Below are 18,119 nucleotides of genomic sequence, written 5' to 3' on the forward strand. Positions count from 1 at the left end.
TTTGTGATTGATAATCGCGTTATTTTAAAAGTGTTCATTGAATTAACGATGTATTGACAAATTCGTTTATGTAATGTTTTTGGTGGTGATAATAATTCCTATAATTTTTATTATATAATTAGTTGTTCGTTGGCGGTACTTGTCTTTATAAATGGGTGGTCGTAGCTATTGTGAAGAAAATTATCACGTGTGGTGGTTACTTTACGGTTTTGTTCATGACAAATGGTAACACTAAACCTAACCGTTTGTGTAAGACACGTAATAGTTATAAACATAATTGAACGAAATTTAAGAGTCTGGTTACGTTGTCCGGATATTGTTTTTATAATAATAATAACAATTTTAATGATATGCAACGTAATTACTATTTAATTAGAATAACATTTTAACTTTGACAAACGATTCGGTATTATTCAGAAACTCTATAGCGTTTTGTCATTGCCAAGTTTTAGAAAACTTTTTTAAATATTACGAATCTCGATCGTCTGGACAAAAAGTTTTCGTAAAAACATCGCACAAGTCTATACCGGCGCCTTTCCGAGTACTTGTTAATTTGGCATTGTTGGAGTGAATTTATCATTATCAATGCTCGCGTGTTCTAAAAATAATACGAATAAGATTTTCTTCTGACTATGTTCCAAATTATACATTAGAATCCGAACACAACGTTGAACAGTACAATATATATGACGTAGGTATACATATACGCTTTTATAATATGATTTGAAACTAATAGTTATTATTTTGAAAAGAGTTACATGAACTATATTAATACACTCAAGATATTGTTAAATATTGTATATGTCAAACATTTTACATACCAATTTAATTAAAACTAAATGCATTAAATGAAGAATTGTGATTATAATTATGACTATGATCAAATGTTTAAATGAACTAATTGATTGTAGAATTCGCTAAAAATTAAAAAATATGCTTGTTTTCAATGAAATTATTTGTTAAATTAGAATTTAGCAATTTTGTCAAAATAAATTAATATCTATCTATAATATATTATATATTACCATGAAATAATCATATTTGAAAAATCGATTAATGAAATGTGACAGAAAAACGTGAAATTAAATATTTTATTCATAAGTCATAAAATATAAGTGCACTAGTCATACACGGATAAGAGAAAATTTGACGTTTACACTTTACACATATTAGACGCTAATGTGACTTAATGTTTTATAAAATCTCTTAAAATTATTTAATTTTTAAACGATACATACAATGTGTATCCTAAAGAACAAATAATATGTGGGAAATAAACAGCGAGTACCTTGATGAACTACCCTTCGGTTTTATTTCTTAGGTATGTTTTATTTTGAATCGTAAAACAATAATTTCTTTTAAGCCCATTCGGGGCATTTCCGGTAATCGTATTGTGGTTAGATTAGATAAGAGTGACTGCTGATGTGAAGAGGGTTTACAATGGAATATTTTATAAGAATAGTTACTGCTTCTTCGCCTAACGTTTCAATCTTAAGATATACTCAAAGCATTAGATTTCATATACAATGACGAGGTTGTAAATTTATAAAAAAAAACTGTGTTGTAGAAAGTTTGTACTTTTTTTTAAACATATTTTGGTTATTTAGCACTGACTCATACTTCCTGATTGGCTCAGGTAAGATATTTTGTTCATGTTTAATTTGGTATGTTTATTATTAATTAAATCCGACGTTTTAAGCACACGGGAATCGAAATAATTTAAAATGTAATTATAATTCTTAAAATGATATTCATGTTTTGTGTATTCATGTACGAATGTAAAATATTTGCAGAATAAACTACCTACCTTAAAATTGTTTTCTAAGAAAAAAGTTTTTGTGAACAAAAACAGGTGTCAAATTCAAATGCACGGATAATAATTTACGTTTAAATTGTGGAACTATATATTATCTTTTTTACTAGGGAAGTAATAGAAAAAAAAAGTTGTAGAGAAATACTTTTGCACTAACATTTTTTACATTTAATTCTAATCCTGGAGCTGCGGAACAACAATTTGTTTCGCATAAAAAAAGAGAGTACAAAAGTATGTACGAAAAATGAATCCCGCTGTGATTTATTAATTAATTACGAGACCAAACAAAATAATATTTTTTTTGCTTGCGATTAACATTGTCTTCAATTTTCGAAATATAAATTTTCGTATTATAAATCTCACCTATTCGAACAAAAATATCGATTTTAATACAATTGTCTATAAACTTTTATTTATGATCGGTTAGGCGTATTTATAGGAAGTGAAATCTGATTCAAAAATGATAAACTGAAATTCATTGTTAATGATTCGATCTTGAAATGTCTGGTTTTATACATCTCAATATTATTCGAATGGAACGGAAACAATTTCTCTATCCACCACCCTACAAGAAAAGTTCTAATTTTTCGATGCATAGATTTCAAAACATTTTGTCGAACCCACAACAAACATTGTATTCACTACTGCCGACCAGTTTATTTTGGAGTTATCAATGAAAGTACTTGGATTTAAGCAGGACTTCAAAATTGGTATAGAAATCGATCTTAAAGAGATACATTTTGCATAATAAAAAATTTGAAAACTAATATTAAAATTAAATCACAACACAATTATTCTAAAAACAGATACACCATGATTTACACTGGCGCCAAACATTAATACCAAAGCCGTTTAGTAAAGATTGGAAATCGGTAGATAAAGCAAAATTGAAAATAAATGTTTTAATTGAAGTCTTTATAATATAACACAAAAATTATATTTTAATCACATAAACCTAATAACAATCAAAATGAAAAAAGTATTTTCAAATCATATTCTAGTTATTTCTTAGTTTAGTCCATCAAATTAAACTAAACTTATTATTTCTGCGTATAGTGTCGAGATGTTAAACAAAATCATCCGACCAGATAGCGCTTAGAGTTGCAGTTGAGTACAGTTGTTTTTTTAATACTTGAAACAGTTTTAGACTCTAAGTAGAACAATTTATTTTAAAAGTATATTTTCATTTTGTTTACGGAAACTCATTTAAGGCCATTTTATGTGCATCAAAATGTTTGCTTTAGGCTTATAAGTTGATCTGAAGTGATTGATCACTGATGGTATTTTAATTCGGTATGATTTGGAATACGTCTAACGGTTTAAGAAAAAAATTTAAATTTTTGAATATGTTTTTTGTCAAATATCTGAAATATTAAATTGGCATTTAAACAGAATCGTTTACGTGAATGGGATGGAACGCTATGTTTGTCTTCGAAATTTTAAAATAAAATTTACGCGTCATTTTATCACCCGTCGGAGTGTACGAAATGAAGATAAATAACACTACAGAAATCGCTGACCAGACAGCTTTATTTATTAATATTTTTTAGTATGTCACGCCAAACATTGTGCGTTTTCGTTGTATATATTATATCAACTGACTGAGCATGTCATTCGTCGAGAATGATGATTTTCGATCTTGCAGTAACATATAACAATTATTTTTAATTTGACATGTGCATAAAATGTACGCACGTGAATTGTATTTCTATATATAATATTATTATGGTGTATTGTATTAATAACAATCGGAAAAAATGACGTTATTTTTAACGGCGCAATTGTTGCTTACTCGTCAAGTCCCTCTTCTCGACCAATTTGAAAAAGGTTACTAAAACTTTCAAAATTAGCGTTCACTTGAATTTCATCCCTTAATTGCAGTCGCCCGAGGTGGCTGACTTTATTTAACGGTCGAACTATTGTCCGCGAGAGAAAGATAAACTCCGGAATTCGAAGTTTATTTATTATATTATTTAATATCGTTCGAAAAAAAATACGATTTTTATATTCTATGTGATTTTTCACAATCATATACGATTTTTGGACAAATGTGACGCGACGAGTGCCGAATACGTGACATGAATAAATTAACACTTAATGATTTTTCTACGCATATTGAAAATTGTTATGAAACAGACAATACTGTTTTGCGCTTGGGAATTGTTTATTAACTTCGAACGAACTGACTTCGGATTTGTTGGATATGTAATAAAAGTCATCCATATCTTTTTTTACTCCTTAAATAAACATTTTCATAAAATATTGTCATATACAATAATTCTCAACGAGAATTTTATTTTGGATGTTTAAAATGTTCATAATATAATATCTTGACTCATAAGTGGTTACTTCTGAGGAGGTTTGATAGAGCAATCTCTCTCTGACCGTGTTCTTATTATGTTGGTACTTCTTCTAATATTCTATAATTATTATTGCTTAGCTATAGAAATGTTTTCCGCCAATAGAACTTCACGTGTTTACTTAATTTAAATTATTCATCACTAATTTAATATGAAATAAATATTTTATTTTTAAAATCTTCCTACCTCTTTTGAACAACCACTATGGATCCACCACTGTCAAAACTCTTTGATATTTGCATAATGTGTGAAAAAATTTGAGTTTTAAAGTATATGAACTCGGGAAGAAATTCAAGTGAAAAATTTAATTTATGTCGATAAGAAAAAAACATATTATCTTTTAGACGGTATAATAATAATGAGACATATCAATCCCTGTACTATACGTGAAAAATGGCGGTTCAATAAATTTGTATTTTGACGGTAAATGTTGTGGTTTTTTTTACATAAATTCTGCATTAAATTGAAATAAAATCCATTAGTCAGAAACCCCAGTTTATGTGTATGTGCGCGTGAGTTTGTTGGATATCCGAGTGTTAATTTTACTCCGGAAACCCGGAACAATTGGGTCGTTTGTCATTTTTCTACGCATCCTCTTCCTGTATAGCGAATCACAGTGTATTTATTTCACAGTTACACATCGTAGTATAGTACAATACATGCATCTCCGCTTTGAGGCGCTGTGTAAACCTAATAAAAAAGGTCTGACACCAAAAACAGGAACCAAACCCGTATGATTAATATCTTTCTTTTTAATTTTCGTCTTTTTTGTACGATTCTTTGTATGATCTTCAAGACATTATTATACTATCGATTCTTTTCGACAGTTTTTCGGCACATATTTATTTTTTTTTTAAATTTTTTTTTTTGATCATAAATTCATAACATCATAATATTTTTGCGTTATGTTATATAACGATCTTTAAAAAACACAATATTCTTCTTGTGAATTTACATTTACATCATCTACATTATCACCCAACGAAAATAAAAATATATATCATCTAATGTAGTTTATAATGTTTAAATATAAATGGGATTTATATATTTAATATACCCTAATAAACATTGAATGCTTAAAAAAAAATCAAATAGGATATAAAATACATAAATGCACTTAAATATAACATCTAAAAATTAAAAAAAAAATCATATTTATACTGTCGGAAATAAAATTTTTATTGACGTTCATGAAATATAGTACCTAAGTATATAAAATATGAGTAAAAAATTTAAATGATGTATTCCTTATAATATGATAAAATAGAGCTCAATAAAAATAGAGTTAATATCTACATATAGAAAGAGAATAGCAATATATTGTTGTTAACATAAAACATGTATAAAATATACAATATACATAGGTATTGATAGCATTTTTCCAAAATTTATAAATTACTGTTAGTTGGTTGTGACTCGTGATGAAACACCAAAATATGCATAAATCATTCTTGTATTACAATTCCTAACATTTTAAAACGTATTTTATGCTCATTTATCATATAATGCGATCACCCAGAAAACATAATAATAAGTAAGTTCATACAAATCCGTTCTTTATACGTTTACGTATACTTTTATACGTCATCTGTCTCGTACCTATATATAAATCAATAAGACGTATGGTTTGAATAGCAGTGATGTTAGGGATTATTATAGTGTTACAGTTTTAAAACGTTACCTGATGGTACAAGACGTTTTGCGATTTAATTTATTTAGGTATACAAAGAATGAAATAAGCGCACACAACTAATATCTATATAACTGCAACATGCAGTATTATTGTAATACAATTTAACGATATGATATCATAGTTTATTTAGGTCGATGGTGTGTATTATACTGTACATACATTTTAATTAGCTGTCGTAGTTGAAAATGTAGAAATTTCGATAAAATCTTTTATGCATTTGTTCTATTTTGACAATTATAAATTAGTTCCAGATGTAATGAATAATGTGCAAACTGGTAAATTAATTTTTATCTTAATATTAAAGCATACAAGTGTATTTCGTACGAAATAATAATATATATTACGAACTCGGCGAACAATAATAACAATAACAGTATTTCCGACAGCTATATTGGCTATACGAGTTACTTACTCTTAGTTATCGGTATACTATTAATTATGATTTGGTTTAATGGACATTCTCACTTTGTCATACAGTGTTTAAATGTTGTAATATCATTTGAACATGTACATGGCCCACATCAGTTTTAGAAACAGTGAATGATTAATATACATCGAACTAATGCACAATCTAAAAACACAAAAATTAATAAAAGATAATGTACTGTAATTTGCTTTTTAGCAACTGCGCAACATTCAAATTTCCCAGTTAGTACGCTTCAATTATTTATTCATCAAATATCAATTTGTTATTTTCAGTTTTCAAGAATAAAATCTTTTGAAATCAAACAATTCTAAAAAACACATCTACTAATTGTCTACATTACATTTTACTTGTTTTATAAATTATTTATAAGGTTTGACGACACTAAATCACTCGTAAATAAAACACATAAATCTCTTTGAGAATAAATTGTCATAATATGAATGTAAGTGATATGATTAACGAACAAAATCGCCATCGTTGAAACATGATAAAAATATTTGGTCGAATTTTTTAAGTCGAAAAAATAAAAATAAATTTCTATCGAGCTCAGTAAACTATATGTATAGTAACTCATAGCGTTTCTTTTGTTTATAAATAAATCATTCTCTATTTTACAGTCATGTCAACTGTAAACAATATATTTTTAATTCAACGGGACAAATAAAATTTACCAACTAAGTATGTATGTATAATATGTTAGTTTTATTATATATATATTTATATATTATAAATAGAAGTATAGTCTTGTCTATTTTTTAATCTATTTGTCCAAGAGTTAAATTGTTCCCATTATATTATTAAATTTTTTATTTGCATTCTGACCTCATTCTTATTTTGTTTCCTTATTTTGAATTGTTCAGATGTTTGCAAAATAATTAAAAATTCAATAAACGTGAACATAATACAAATATACATATAAAGACATCATAGGGGTAGATCGTAATATCTCGTGTTTATTGATGAAGATTTACGAATTTTAAACGATGGAAAGAGGTTACGTTATTTTCATTACATTTTAATATCATAACTGGTAAAAAAATATAATCGACTAAGGAATTAAATAAAATTATAATGTTGTTCAATTTATTTGATCTTAATCGTTGATAGTGATAGTTAAAATACTTAAGTCTGTCTTTTGCAGACCAAATTATGTCAACAAATTAAAAAATTCGTATCATATTTTTACAACAGCTAGTTTATTACAACACAATTATGTTTTTAAAAACCAATATGACTCACGAACAGATTCAGACGAATTCTGAAATCGAGAAGAATTGCGTTGTTGAAAAACCAAAAATTATGAAGCACTTAGAGTTTATGACACGCATTTGCATCAGCTTCTCCCCCAGAATCCACGATCATAATACCGGAAACATAAAAAACACACCAGAAATATAATATAGTTTATATTAACTTCACGCGACACCTAGATAATTATGCGCAGTCACATAAAGTATATAGTACATCTATCATATTGTTTAATATTTCATGTAATATTATGACGTACCTCGGTACAGAAAATGGATTGTTTGTCGTGGGGTATAACAGCGTTTCTTGTAGTCAGGATTTGTATAATTTTCTCCAACATTGACAAAGTCTTTGGATGGATAGAAAGTCACGTTCCTTCTTTTGACAGCTTTTAAACTTCGTTCGCAATGGGGTGCACAAACGCCCGTTCTGTATATTATTGGCTGCAGACTTTTCCACCATATCTGTTCATGGAATCAGTTCGGAACAGTGTATGTAGGTATTTGATAGTAAACAATACCACGGTATAATACTAGTGCAGCTGCAATGAAGGTAATTGATAAATTCACAACGAGTTTAAAGTGTTATTATTGTTGTTATTTTGATAAACGATGAAGCATTTAGCGTGAGAAAAATATAACAATAATAAATAATGTGTACAGAATAGATAGCGCTCACAGTCATTTGGGATGCACTTTAAATTTCAAATCATTTGCCCGTCGGCAGCAGAATTAAAAAAAATATATATGTATAAAATCGTCTAGGTGAGGCTAGTCGTAATTTATATAGTTGGTTATATACAGCAATATTCAATTGAACGAAAGAAGCATAAACAGTATTATAACAATCATGACAAAAACATTAATCAACGTTTGCTTAGGTTAGTTATTTTTGTCGATTCCACTCCATATAGTGCTGTTCATCACATCAAATCGTATAATATCATACTATTATGTTGACCAAAAATGTAGCTTTTTCTACCTAGATACGGCAATATTACAAGTTATAATATAATGTTTTATATATTATACGTAAAATGTGTGTATTATAGAATAGCCCATAGCTGGTACAGAATTTTACAGTTATAACATTTTGATCACGTTATATGTTTCAAAATATCATTATTATTGAAACATTAATATATTTGCAGAATGGTAACGTTTATTTACACGTCTAAGCACGCTCGATATGTACCTATTTTATATTTTTTTTTATCAGTCTACCTAGGCAAGAATACAAATATAACTTGAATTCCAATGATGCTTATAAGTAATTAAATCTACATGGCTTTTAATGGGAATTTCTGTATGTAAGGCACAATTCGTCGTGTCAACAAGTCATTAAGTAATGATTTATCGAGTTTGTTGGCTAAAGAAAAATAACATCTTCTTTAAACACGAATTTGCTCGCAATAAAAAACAATTGCACAAATTGATTAGTGAAATAATAATAATAATAATAAAAAACAACAACAAAGATAACATATTATTATTATTTATGTAACTGTAAATAAGGTATTGTCGTTTGAACGAATTACATAATATTTCCATGTCAACTGTTTGATGGAGTGTTACTACCTGTTGTAAGTACCTATGCATTACAAAAATATACAATATGTATACAGTGGCGTATATAGGAATTAATTTCAGGGGGGGGGGGGGGGGTTATAAAAAAAAATGTATTTAAGTATTATTATAAAATAACTTTATTTTAATAAAAATTATAAAAACTAGAATATTACCTATATAAATCAAATCAAATCAAAAAATCCAATTTTCGAGGTTGGTTTGCAAATTATTAATCACTTCTTCAGTGTCTATTGAAATACTGCGATGAATTGATATGAGGGCTAATCCTGTTAGTCGATTTTTACTTGTATTATGAGTTATGACTATCGCGACGCATGAGTCACACGACGGTCGGTCATTATCTTAATTACCAAGTAATACCTATTTCATATAAATTAAGTGAACAACAGAACAACTATTTTTATTTATACGCATCGCCTCGCCTGCAATTTTCATTTTTTTTTATCCCGTGTTGCGCTGTTGGGTTTTAGTTGATAAATTGATTAAAAAAATTCGTATGAGTGCCGTACCAACAAAAAATGTCGGGGGGGGGGGGGTTGAACCCCTAAAACCCCCCTATATACGCCACTGTATGTATATATCTGCATACAATATAGGCTATAGCTAAATATGTTACTTGTAGGCTTTGCGTGACATTTATGATGTTTTTTGTAAAAACTGAATTGCTTAAACTGCACACGCTTAATGGTTAAATTCAAAAATGAAAAATAAAGTTCTCTTTAATTTATTTTGTAAAATACTGCGAAATTCACATAGCCGCTATGATTTTGAATTTTATCCATTAAATTACATTACGTGATGCTTATACAATTTGTTGGGTAAACCATTAAGATACAATATACATCCTACTAATTAAGTGTTTGCGTCTATGTGGATATTTAGAGAAATATATGTGTAATAGGTACATTTATTTATTTATTTATTTTATAATATTATGTTTGTACAGATGTCATATAAATAGGTTTTAAATAAATTCTGGTTTGTTAAAGAAAGTGTCATTGGTTTTGCAACAAACTTTTTTTGAAAAGAAAAGAATCTGAAAAAAAAACCATGTAGGTATGCATAATAATCCAAAATTAAAATTGATTTAAATACAGATGGAATTTTGTAAACATAATTTTTCAAAATCCTAATATTTATTGAATTGAAAGACAATTTCGAAAGAATGAAAAACAAACTATATAATATACATGCTATTATATAATATATAATAAGAATTTGTTTAAGAATTTGCTGAGTGAGAGTTAATTTTTAACGTTTTCGTGTTATCTGTAAAATAAACTCAAATTTGGTTTTCAGAATCCATATAATAATCGTATGATATTAATAACTTATTACTAATAACATTACAATAAATTATAAGTATAATTATTTTTCGTTATATATAATAATAACGTACTTACCATTACATCATTTTGTTTCAGCTAGGTATGGCTATTTTGATAGCATGTATGTCTTACGAAAAAATCTCTGACAATTAAAAAGAAAAAATTTTCTTTTTCGACAGACATTCAGAGTTAGTTTAAGCATAAATTAAACAATATTTCAATTTATCAAAAACATGTTATTTGCATTTATATATATATAATAAAATCACGTCCAATCAATGTGGACAAATAAATTTGAATTATTCATATTGTGTCCCATTATAATACGTATTAAATTGTTAAATGTACGTTATTTTAGTTTCATATTCATACGATAACTTAACAATGACCGCCGACGTTGACAAGTAAATCTGTATAATACAGTATTACGCACATGTTGATTGCTGTCAATGCATTATTATAATATATAGGTAGGTAATATGCTTTACGATTCCACCTACAACGTGTAAAGCTGTCTCATAGTTTACTATAATCTGTGTGTAGTTTAACATGTGGCTGCATAAAGTTAGGAATTGTGAGTAAGAGAGGGTTGTTTTACCGGTTTAAGTACGCTGCAAAAATGTTGAATACTCCGGTTGTACGAGGTGAAATACTATTGTAGATTTGTAAGTAGTGTATGATGTCATACCATCATACATCATAGTCATATGATGTCAAATTGCGAAGTAAAATGGAACTATTGAACTATTATTATTATTATCTACAAATTGATGTAACAAAAATATTTGAACAAATTGATCTAAACGACAAAATACCTGGTTGTTAACTTATACTGAAGTAACGATAACCTACATAACCTATATTATAAATAATGTACCTATAACAAAATAAATATTAACAATCTGAAAACGTATAGTAAATATAAATATATATTTTTTACTAACTGTCGCGATTAATTTACCAAACCATACAAGACTCTCGGCTATAATATTTTGCAAATAATTAATACAACTGAAATTTAAACAAATTGTTCCTTTTCTTAGTCAGATTTAATCAATAACTATTAACCGGACATAACTCAAAATATTTATCATCATTCATAGTTACTTATCTATGTGGCTATGTATGACATTTATTAGACATGGCTAAACGAATTGTGACGGGATCAATTTGAATCATGGATAAATTTACAAACTGTTATACTTAAGAACATTGAAACTGAAATTTGTTACAACTTGTACCGGTTCAAATAATATAGGACTTAATTGACGATCCAATATCGTTACTTCCATATAGCTACCTGTAGCGCCACTACTGATCACATTTATGGACGTTTAATTGGTCATTAAACCTTTACAACTGCATATACTCAGATTAATGACAATTGAATATGCAGAACACCACTGGATTCCAAGAATAAATTATGTGCTTTTATTTCTTTGACATTATAAAAATGTTTTTAATACAATTATGTTAGCAATAAATAATAATTAGCTAAATTCGTATTTTTAACAAACTTTGACTAAATTTAAATTTAAATACTAATAAAGTAATAATTATCCAGCAATAAGTAATTCTTAACCATTAAACAATACGTATATCGAGTAAACCTGGTCACCTAATAAACATAAACATAAACCTAATCATAAAGTATATTATAAGGTATTTGAGTTGTCGAACATTTTTCTGTGTTTGCACTGTTCAATATAGCCGAATAAAGTGAACTAATTATATTAGAATTGTTAATTTTTCATACAACCATAAATTGATGATATGAACTCATTAAGTATCAGCTATTTAAATTTTTCCTGGTTACACTCGTAAATAAAATATAAAATTGAGCGCGACTCGCTATTCAATCGAGCCCCAAATACTAAATAACCCTATAGGAAATAAATAAATTATGTTTTTATATTTAACAGTTGAATTTAATTAGTCTCTCGGCCGAAAAGGTCACCCCGGATTTGGATGTAATATACACTCGGTAGCAGTGAAATTTTCGAATTTTCCGTTTGGCTCGTTAAGGGCGTTGTGATGTATCCGGTATGTATTGGGATGAAAATTGCATCGGCAAACCCATGTGTTGCGTTATAATTGCTACTGGCAGCCGTTATGGCGAAATTTACACACTCATACACACAATTATACGTACAGTTGCAATCCGGAAGCGATAAAAAAATTAATTAAATTTAATATCAGTCGAAAACCTATACATTGCGCCGTTTCTCTCGACCGTGCACAATAACCGTTTGGACGTCGTGGTCGGGGACGGGCGGTCGGGTCGAGAATCGTTGCGATCGGCCGACCAGAACCGTTTTCGGTCAGAGGACTTTTCGTTGAACATAATAATATACACCGAACAGTAAGTTGCACTCTTGTCGCTTGCACTCGGTAGTCGGAAGGTTTGTATTAATATTATACCGCGGTAAACTACTTATCGGTGTACGCCGGCTGTTGCAGTGGTTGTTGCTTGCACCCGTTCACGGTCGGCGGCCAAAGACGTTATAGGAATAATACTCGCAGATGAGTAGGAAGAGGAAAAGGAAAAGGAAGACGACGACGACTACGACGTCCGCAATGTTGTTGTTTACCGTCTGCGCACGTGCGCAATGGTAAAACCGTTGCGGTAGGTCGCCGTCGCCGCCGCGATCGTCACGCACGCGGTATCCCGTCGTCGTTGTAGTCACCGTGGTCGTCGTCGTCGTCGTCGTCAAACGCTTAGCACGACCCGTGTCGCATCGTCAGTCGTCCACGTGGTGGTGTACGCTCGCTACGCCGTCGACGAGTCCGGACACGGACACGCTTAACCGCCATATAAACATAATATTATTATTTTAATTATATTCATCGTCCGTCGTTACAATAATATTATGTTATTCATAAAACATTAACGACTTAACCGCGTAACGAGAACCGCCGCCACTGCTGCGCGCGCGTCTGTTCTCGGATAAATATTTTGACCGTCTACACTGGACACGAACTGTTTTTTCCGTATTATAATATTTTTTTTTTCCCCCAATCTTCGCGATTCGAACACCGACTACGAAAATGACGACAGTTTCCGGCTCGGAACGGCTCGGTAGTATAGACACTTAAGCAGACAGATATACTGTTTAATACAACAGGTCTACAGCGTAAGGCGATGGAAAAAAAACCAATCGAAATGACGACGTCTTGTCCGTGCGAGAGAAATTCGCGTGCATTGTCGAAATCTCGGTCGTGGCCGATGTTGTACACTGTGCTGGAAGAGGAAACCGTTGGTGGAGCATCCCCCGCATCCACCGCAATGGCCGTAACCGACGGACAACAGCAGCCGCAGCAACAGCATCAGCTACTTCCGGACAAGAACCGAATGGCGCGTCAGCTGCAGATGGCTGCACCAGCCGCAAACGTGGGCAGACTCCTCCGCCGGCACTATTATCCGGAAGCTGGATGGGGCTGGGTGGTGGTCGCCTGTGCTTGCATGGTGCACTTGCTTAATCACGGACTGCAACTGTCGTTCGGTGCGCTGGAGAAAGACGTGGTGCTCAGGTTCCGGGATGCCACTTACGACAGAACAGGTAAACGACGACGAATTCTCTGAAATTATTGTGTATGTACTGTATGTTTTATTTAACGTAACACATTCATTATTATTTAACTTTAAAGACTTATAACTAGTCAGCAACTCGTCGGCAGAAATTTGATTTTTTTTATTGATCTTAATATATAACTCGGCAGCAAGGGCCATTAGTTAATCTCTTAAATACTAATTACAATTTTTTGAGGTTTACACTATGTTACATTACCTTAGCAATTATAATTAAAATTATATTTTATCTATAAGTTTGTTAGTTTTAAGAAGGTTATAATTTTCGTGTTTTGATCGGGGTTTGGTCCGAGAATTGAATCTAGTGTTTCCGTCAAGTTGAGTTTTGTACAGTCCTGTTGGTATATATGACATTCTGTGATGATGTGTTTGATTGTAATCTGTGTATTGCAGGTTTTACAAATGGAACTCGTGAGTTATCCTGGTGTGTCCGATTCTTAGGCGATTTAAAGTTGTTTCGTCTTTTCGATTTAGTTTAAGAATTTGATTTTTGTTGTTCAAAAGATTCTGAATAATATTCTAATATTATTTAAAAATAAATTAAAAATGTAATTTTTCATTTAAAAGTAAAACTTATATATGATAACGATAAAAAATAGGTTAAAAGTATTTTCAAAATTTTATTGTTTTCTGAAATAACGAGTGTCATACAACGAATGGATCTTATATATATTAATATATATATAATATATATACAGGTGTCCCATGATAATATATCCATTAACCATAGTGGGAGACTCGCCGCCCGAATAAAAAATAGTTTTTGCCGTTTTATCTATAAACTAAAATAATTATTAAAAATCATGAGATTAATGTTAAAAGGTCAAAATTTTCAGAAAAATAAACTCCTTTAAAATAGGAATGATTATTTTTTCAAAAATTAAAAATAAATAAATATTAAATTAAAAAATAAAATAGATGTAACCCTTGTATATGATAGTATAATAATAAAAAAAAATAGATTTATGATATATTTATTATCTCCGAAGATTTCGCAATGGGTAAATCCTCGCGAGACACTCTGTATATAATATTATACGTATGGCACATTGTGGGGTCTTATAAATTATTATGAAGTTGTTACATTCACAAATAGGCCTTCAAACATAATTATCGATCATGAAAATCATCACCATCACCAATAATTATCTTTCCGTATTATATAATAATATTTTTTTTGGATATATAAATCATTTTCGGGAGAACGATATTGTAAAAAAATTGGAATGTAGATTACACTATATCTTGGATTGGATTTTGTTAGCTAGAAATTAAAAAAAAAATAAGTTATCAAATCTTTTGTTCTATGATTCAAGAAATTAAACTTAAAAAAAAGATACTTCGAATTCTACTAGCACTCTTTCCTTTTCGCTCGACTTCAGATTAGATTCATAAATATTACGGTTCGATTAAATTTTTATTATATCCATTCTCCATAGCTATGATAACAAATAATAGGTACCATTGTATTATTTGTATAATGTATATAGGTTGTATTTTTAATCTAAAATTCACAATATTTATTGTTTAAAAATAATTCTGAGCGGAACTTGGAGGGTCTGAATCACAAATGTAAACAATTCATACTTCTTCTCTTAGAAACTTAATCGAAAAATTTTTTTATTCAACTGTTTATTCCTCGTGGAATTAAAGCTAGAACTATTGGACCTGTAGTGATTTGAAATAATGTTTTTTAGTACCTACCTATGCTACATATTTTTATTAAAACCATTTTAGGGAATTAATTCTTAGAATGGCTGGAACGCAAAGAGCTACAAAAATGTGTAAAAATAATAAAACGCTCTACCTCAAATTTAATTGTCTTTTCTACATAATTATTTTGAACATTGTCGTTTTATAAATGCTTTGAATAATATGTATAAGTTAAAAATATTATTGAATGAGATGTTGAAGTACCGACACCAATGTACTATTCAATGTATAACAATATTGTAAAACGATCTCAGTAAGTTTAAGGCGTTATTGACTGCCAACATTTTTGAGTAACACATACTGTTTATTCGTTGTTGTATAATCTAAAAATAAATAAACACAATTAAAATAAAAGTAAAAAAAAAAAAAATATTGATAAAATCTTGCTAGTTAATAATCAATAATATCGTGGGTTATTCAATGTTTTTCAAAAATGAAGTGATACTTTTATAATATTTATATACTTATTTAACACAAATATTAAGTACTTCTCTTTTTAAAACAAATGTAGAATTCCAATTTAAAAAAAAGTTAAAAACACGTATTTATTTCAAATAGCTATTTCATAAACTCAAGAGGTAATTTAGGTACCATAGTTATTAGAAAAAAAATATATTATAATATCATATTAACAAGTTTGTTTTTAATAAACTAAAAGGATTATAATTTTCTTAATGTTATTAATTTTGAGTAACAGTAATTAACATATATTTTATACCAACGATTTTAATTCCTAATTAATATACAATTGGTTTCTTGAATTCTTCATTTAACTTCATACGAACAAATAACAGTTTTACACTGAAATTGTATTATTTCTTTGATTATAACCAAGATTCTACAACACTGTTACAACTACACAATGCATATTATATTGCTTATTGAACGATATATTGAATATTTACATACAAAATTATAATACATAATCCACTCTATTGTTCTACTTTCACAATACTATATCATAACAAAATCTACTTTAATATATGTACATTTAATTCCAAAAACAATAATTCTCTAGCTTCTCATCGTATTATTGTAAAATATAATATGAACTTGAAGTTATACGGTTTGGTATAAGAGATAGCTGAATAAATATAAGTACTTTTTCTTGTTAACATTTATTATTTTATTTTATTAATAATAAATTATTGATGACTCATATATGTTAGGACAAGGACTACATTTGTGTATATACCTATATATCTATAGATGTTTGCGTGTGTTTTTTGTTTTCCAAATTTATGTGAATAGGTTGTCGATAAAGTATGTGCTTGGTAATCCGAGGAATTAAAATTTAAAATATAGTACTCTTCATACTCTAGCATAAATGTTTAGTATTAAATTATGCATATTTAAAGGTAAAATAGTAAAATAAATAAAAATATACCATATACCTACATGATGTTAAAATATATAACTACTGTAAATTGATTTTTTTTAACGATGGATTTTTTTTTGTACAATATTTTCGAAATTGTAAAGCATATATTTGTTGTTTAATATTTTTCATATTATGATATAATTTAATATACATTGTATTTTTATTCTTCCTAATGCGAGTTTACTATTCCGCAAAACAATAATCCAACGAAAAATCGTATGGACTTTATTATTTACAGAAAAAATAAATGCATATTTTAAAATTTGTTTAGGGCGAATAAACGTCTTAGTCATAATATTATTTTAATTTACATTATTACATTTTTTTGTCAAAAAACACACAATATAATATTTCTTAATATCAATGATGTTTTAAATTTATAACTATTTACGCAGTGTATGATATAATATTTACGAATTTTACTTATAAGCCATTTATATTGCTTGATATTTCATAGAATTCCTTCATTTATCAAGGGTTCGGTTTATTACATAATATTTTATTATTAGTATCCATTTGAGAATATTTCCCAGTACACATCCGAATGTGCCTGCTAATATTGTTTTGTAAAAATAAATTGGGTTGGAAAAGTCAACGTTCACAAATAATTGCATCGTGCGCCAACGTTTATTCAAAACTAATTTAAATTTACTCTCATTTACAAGTAATTAATTACCAGCCATAATGTGTATATATTTAAATTAGTTGAATTATGTAGATTCAGTCGGTACATATTATATTAAAAATAATCGCTCAACATTGCATCGTACCTATACATACTATGAAATCTAAAACACACATAGGGTAGGCATGTTCTTTTTATTATCTACCTATATCGAAGATATAATAGATAATCAATCTTAAAAATGTTTAGAAGTAATGAGTCTAGCTAATAAATTTAAAAAAAACAAACAAAAGTACAAAACAAAAACATATTAATGACGATATTACCATAAATGCAGTATTAGGTATATACGA

General features: G+C 28.9%; 1 protein-coding gene across 2 annotated transcripts in view; it reads left to right on the forward strand.

Moving 5' to 3' along the window:
* LOC107162396 (monocarboxylate transporter 10) overlaps nucleotides 1-18,119 on the forward strand; it is a 359,340-nt gene that overhangs the window by 67,535 nt on the left and 273,686 nt on the right. The window contains exon 1 of one of the 2 annotated variants that reach the window (XM_015509271.2): nucleotides 13,215-14,018. The exons of the other annotated variant lie outside the window; for it this stretch is intronic. Coding sequence (XP_015364757.1) covers nucleotides 13,601-14,018 — 418 coding nt within the window. The 5' untranslated portion in view covers nucleotides 13,215-13,600. Of the gene's footprint in view, nucleotides 1-13,214; nucleotides 14,019-18,119 lie in introns of those variants that run through there. 2 annotated transcript variants of the gene reach the window in all.

This window comes from Diuraphis noxia, unplaced genomic scaffold (genome assembly GCF_037042655.1).
Source record: "Diuraphis noxia isolate RWA-SAM2 unplaced genomic scaffold, SU_Dnox_SAM2 contig0005, whole genome shotgun sequence".
NCBI lineage: Eukaryota > Metazoa > Arthropoda > Insecta > Hemiptera > Aphididae > Diuraphis > Diuraphis noxia.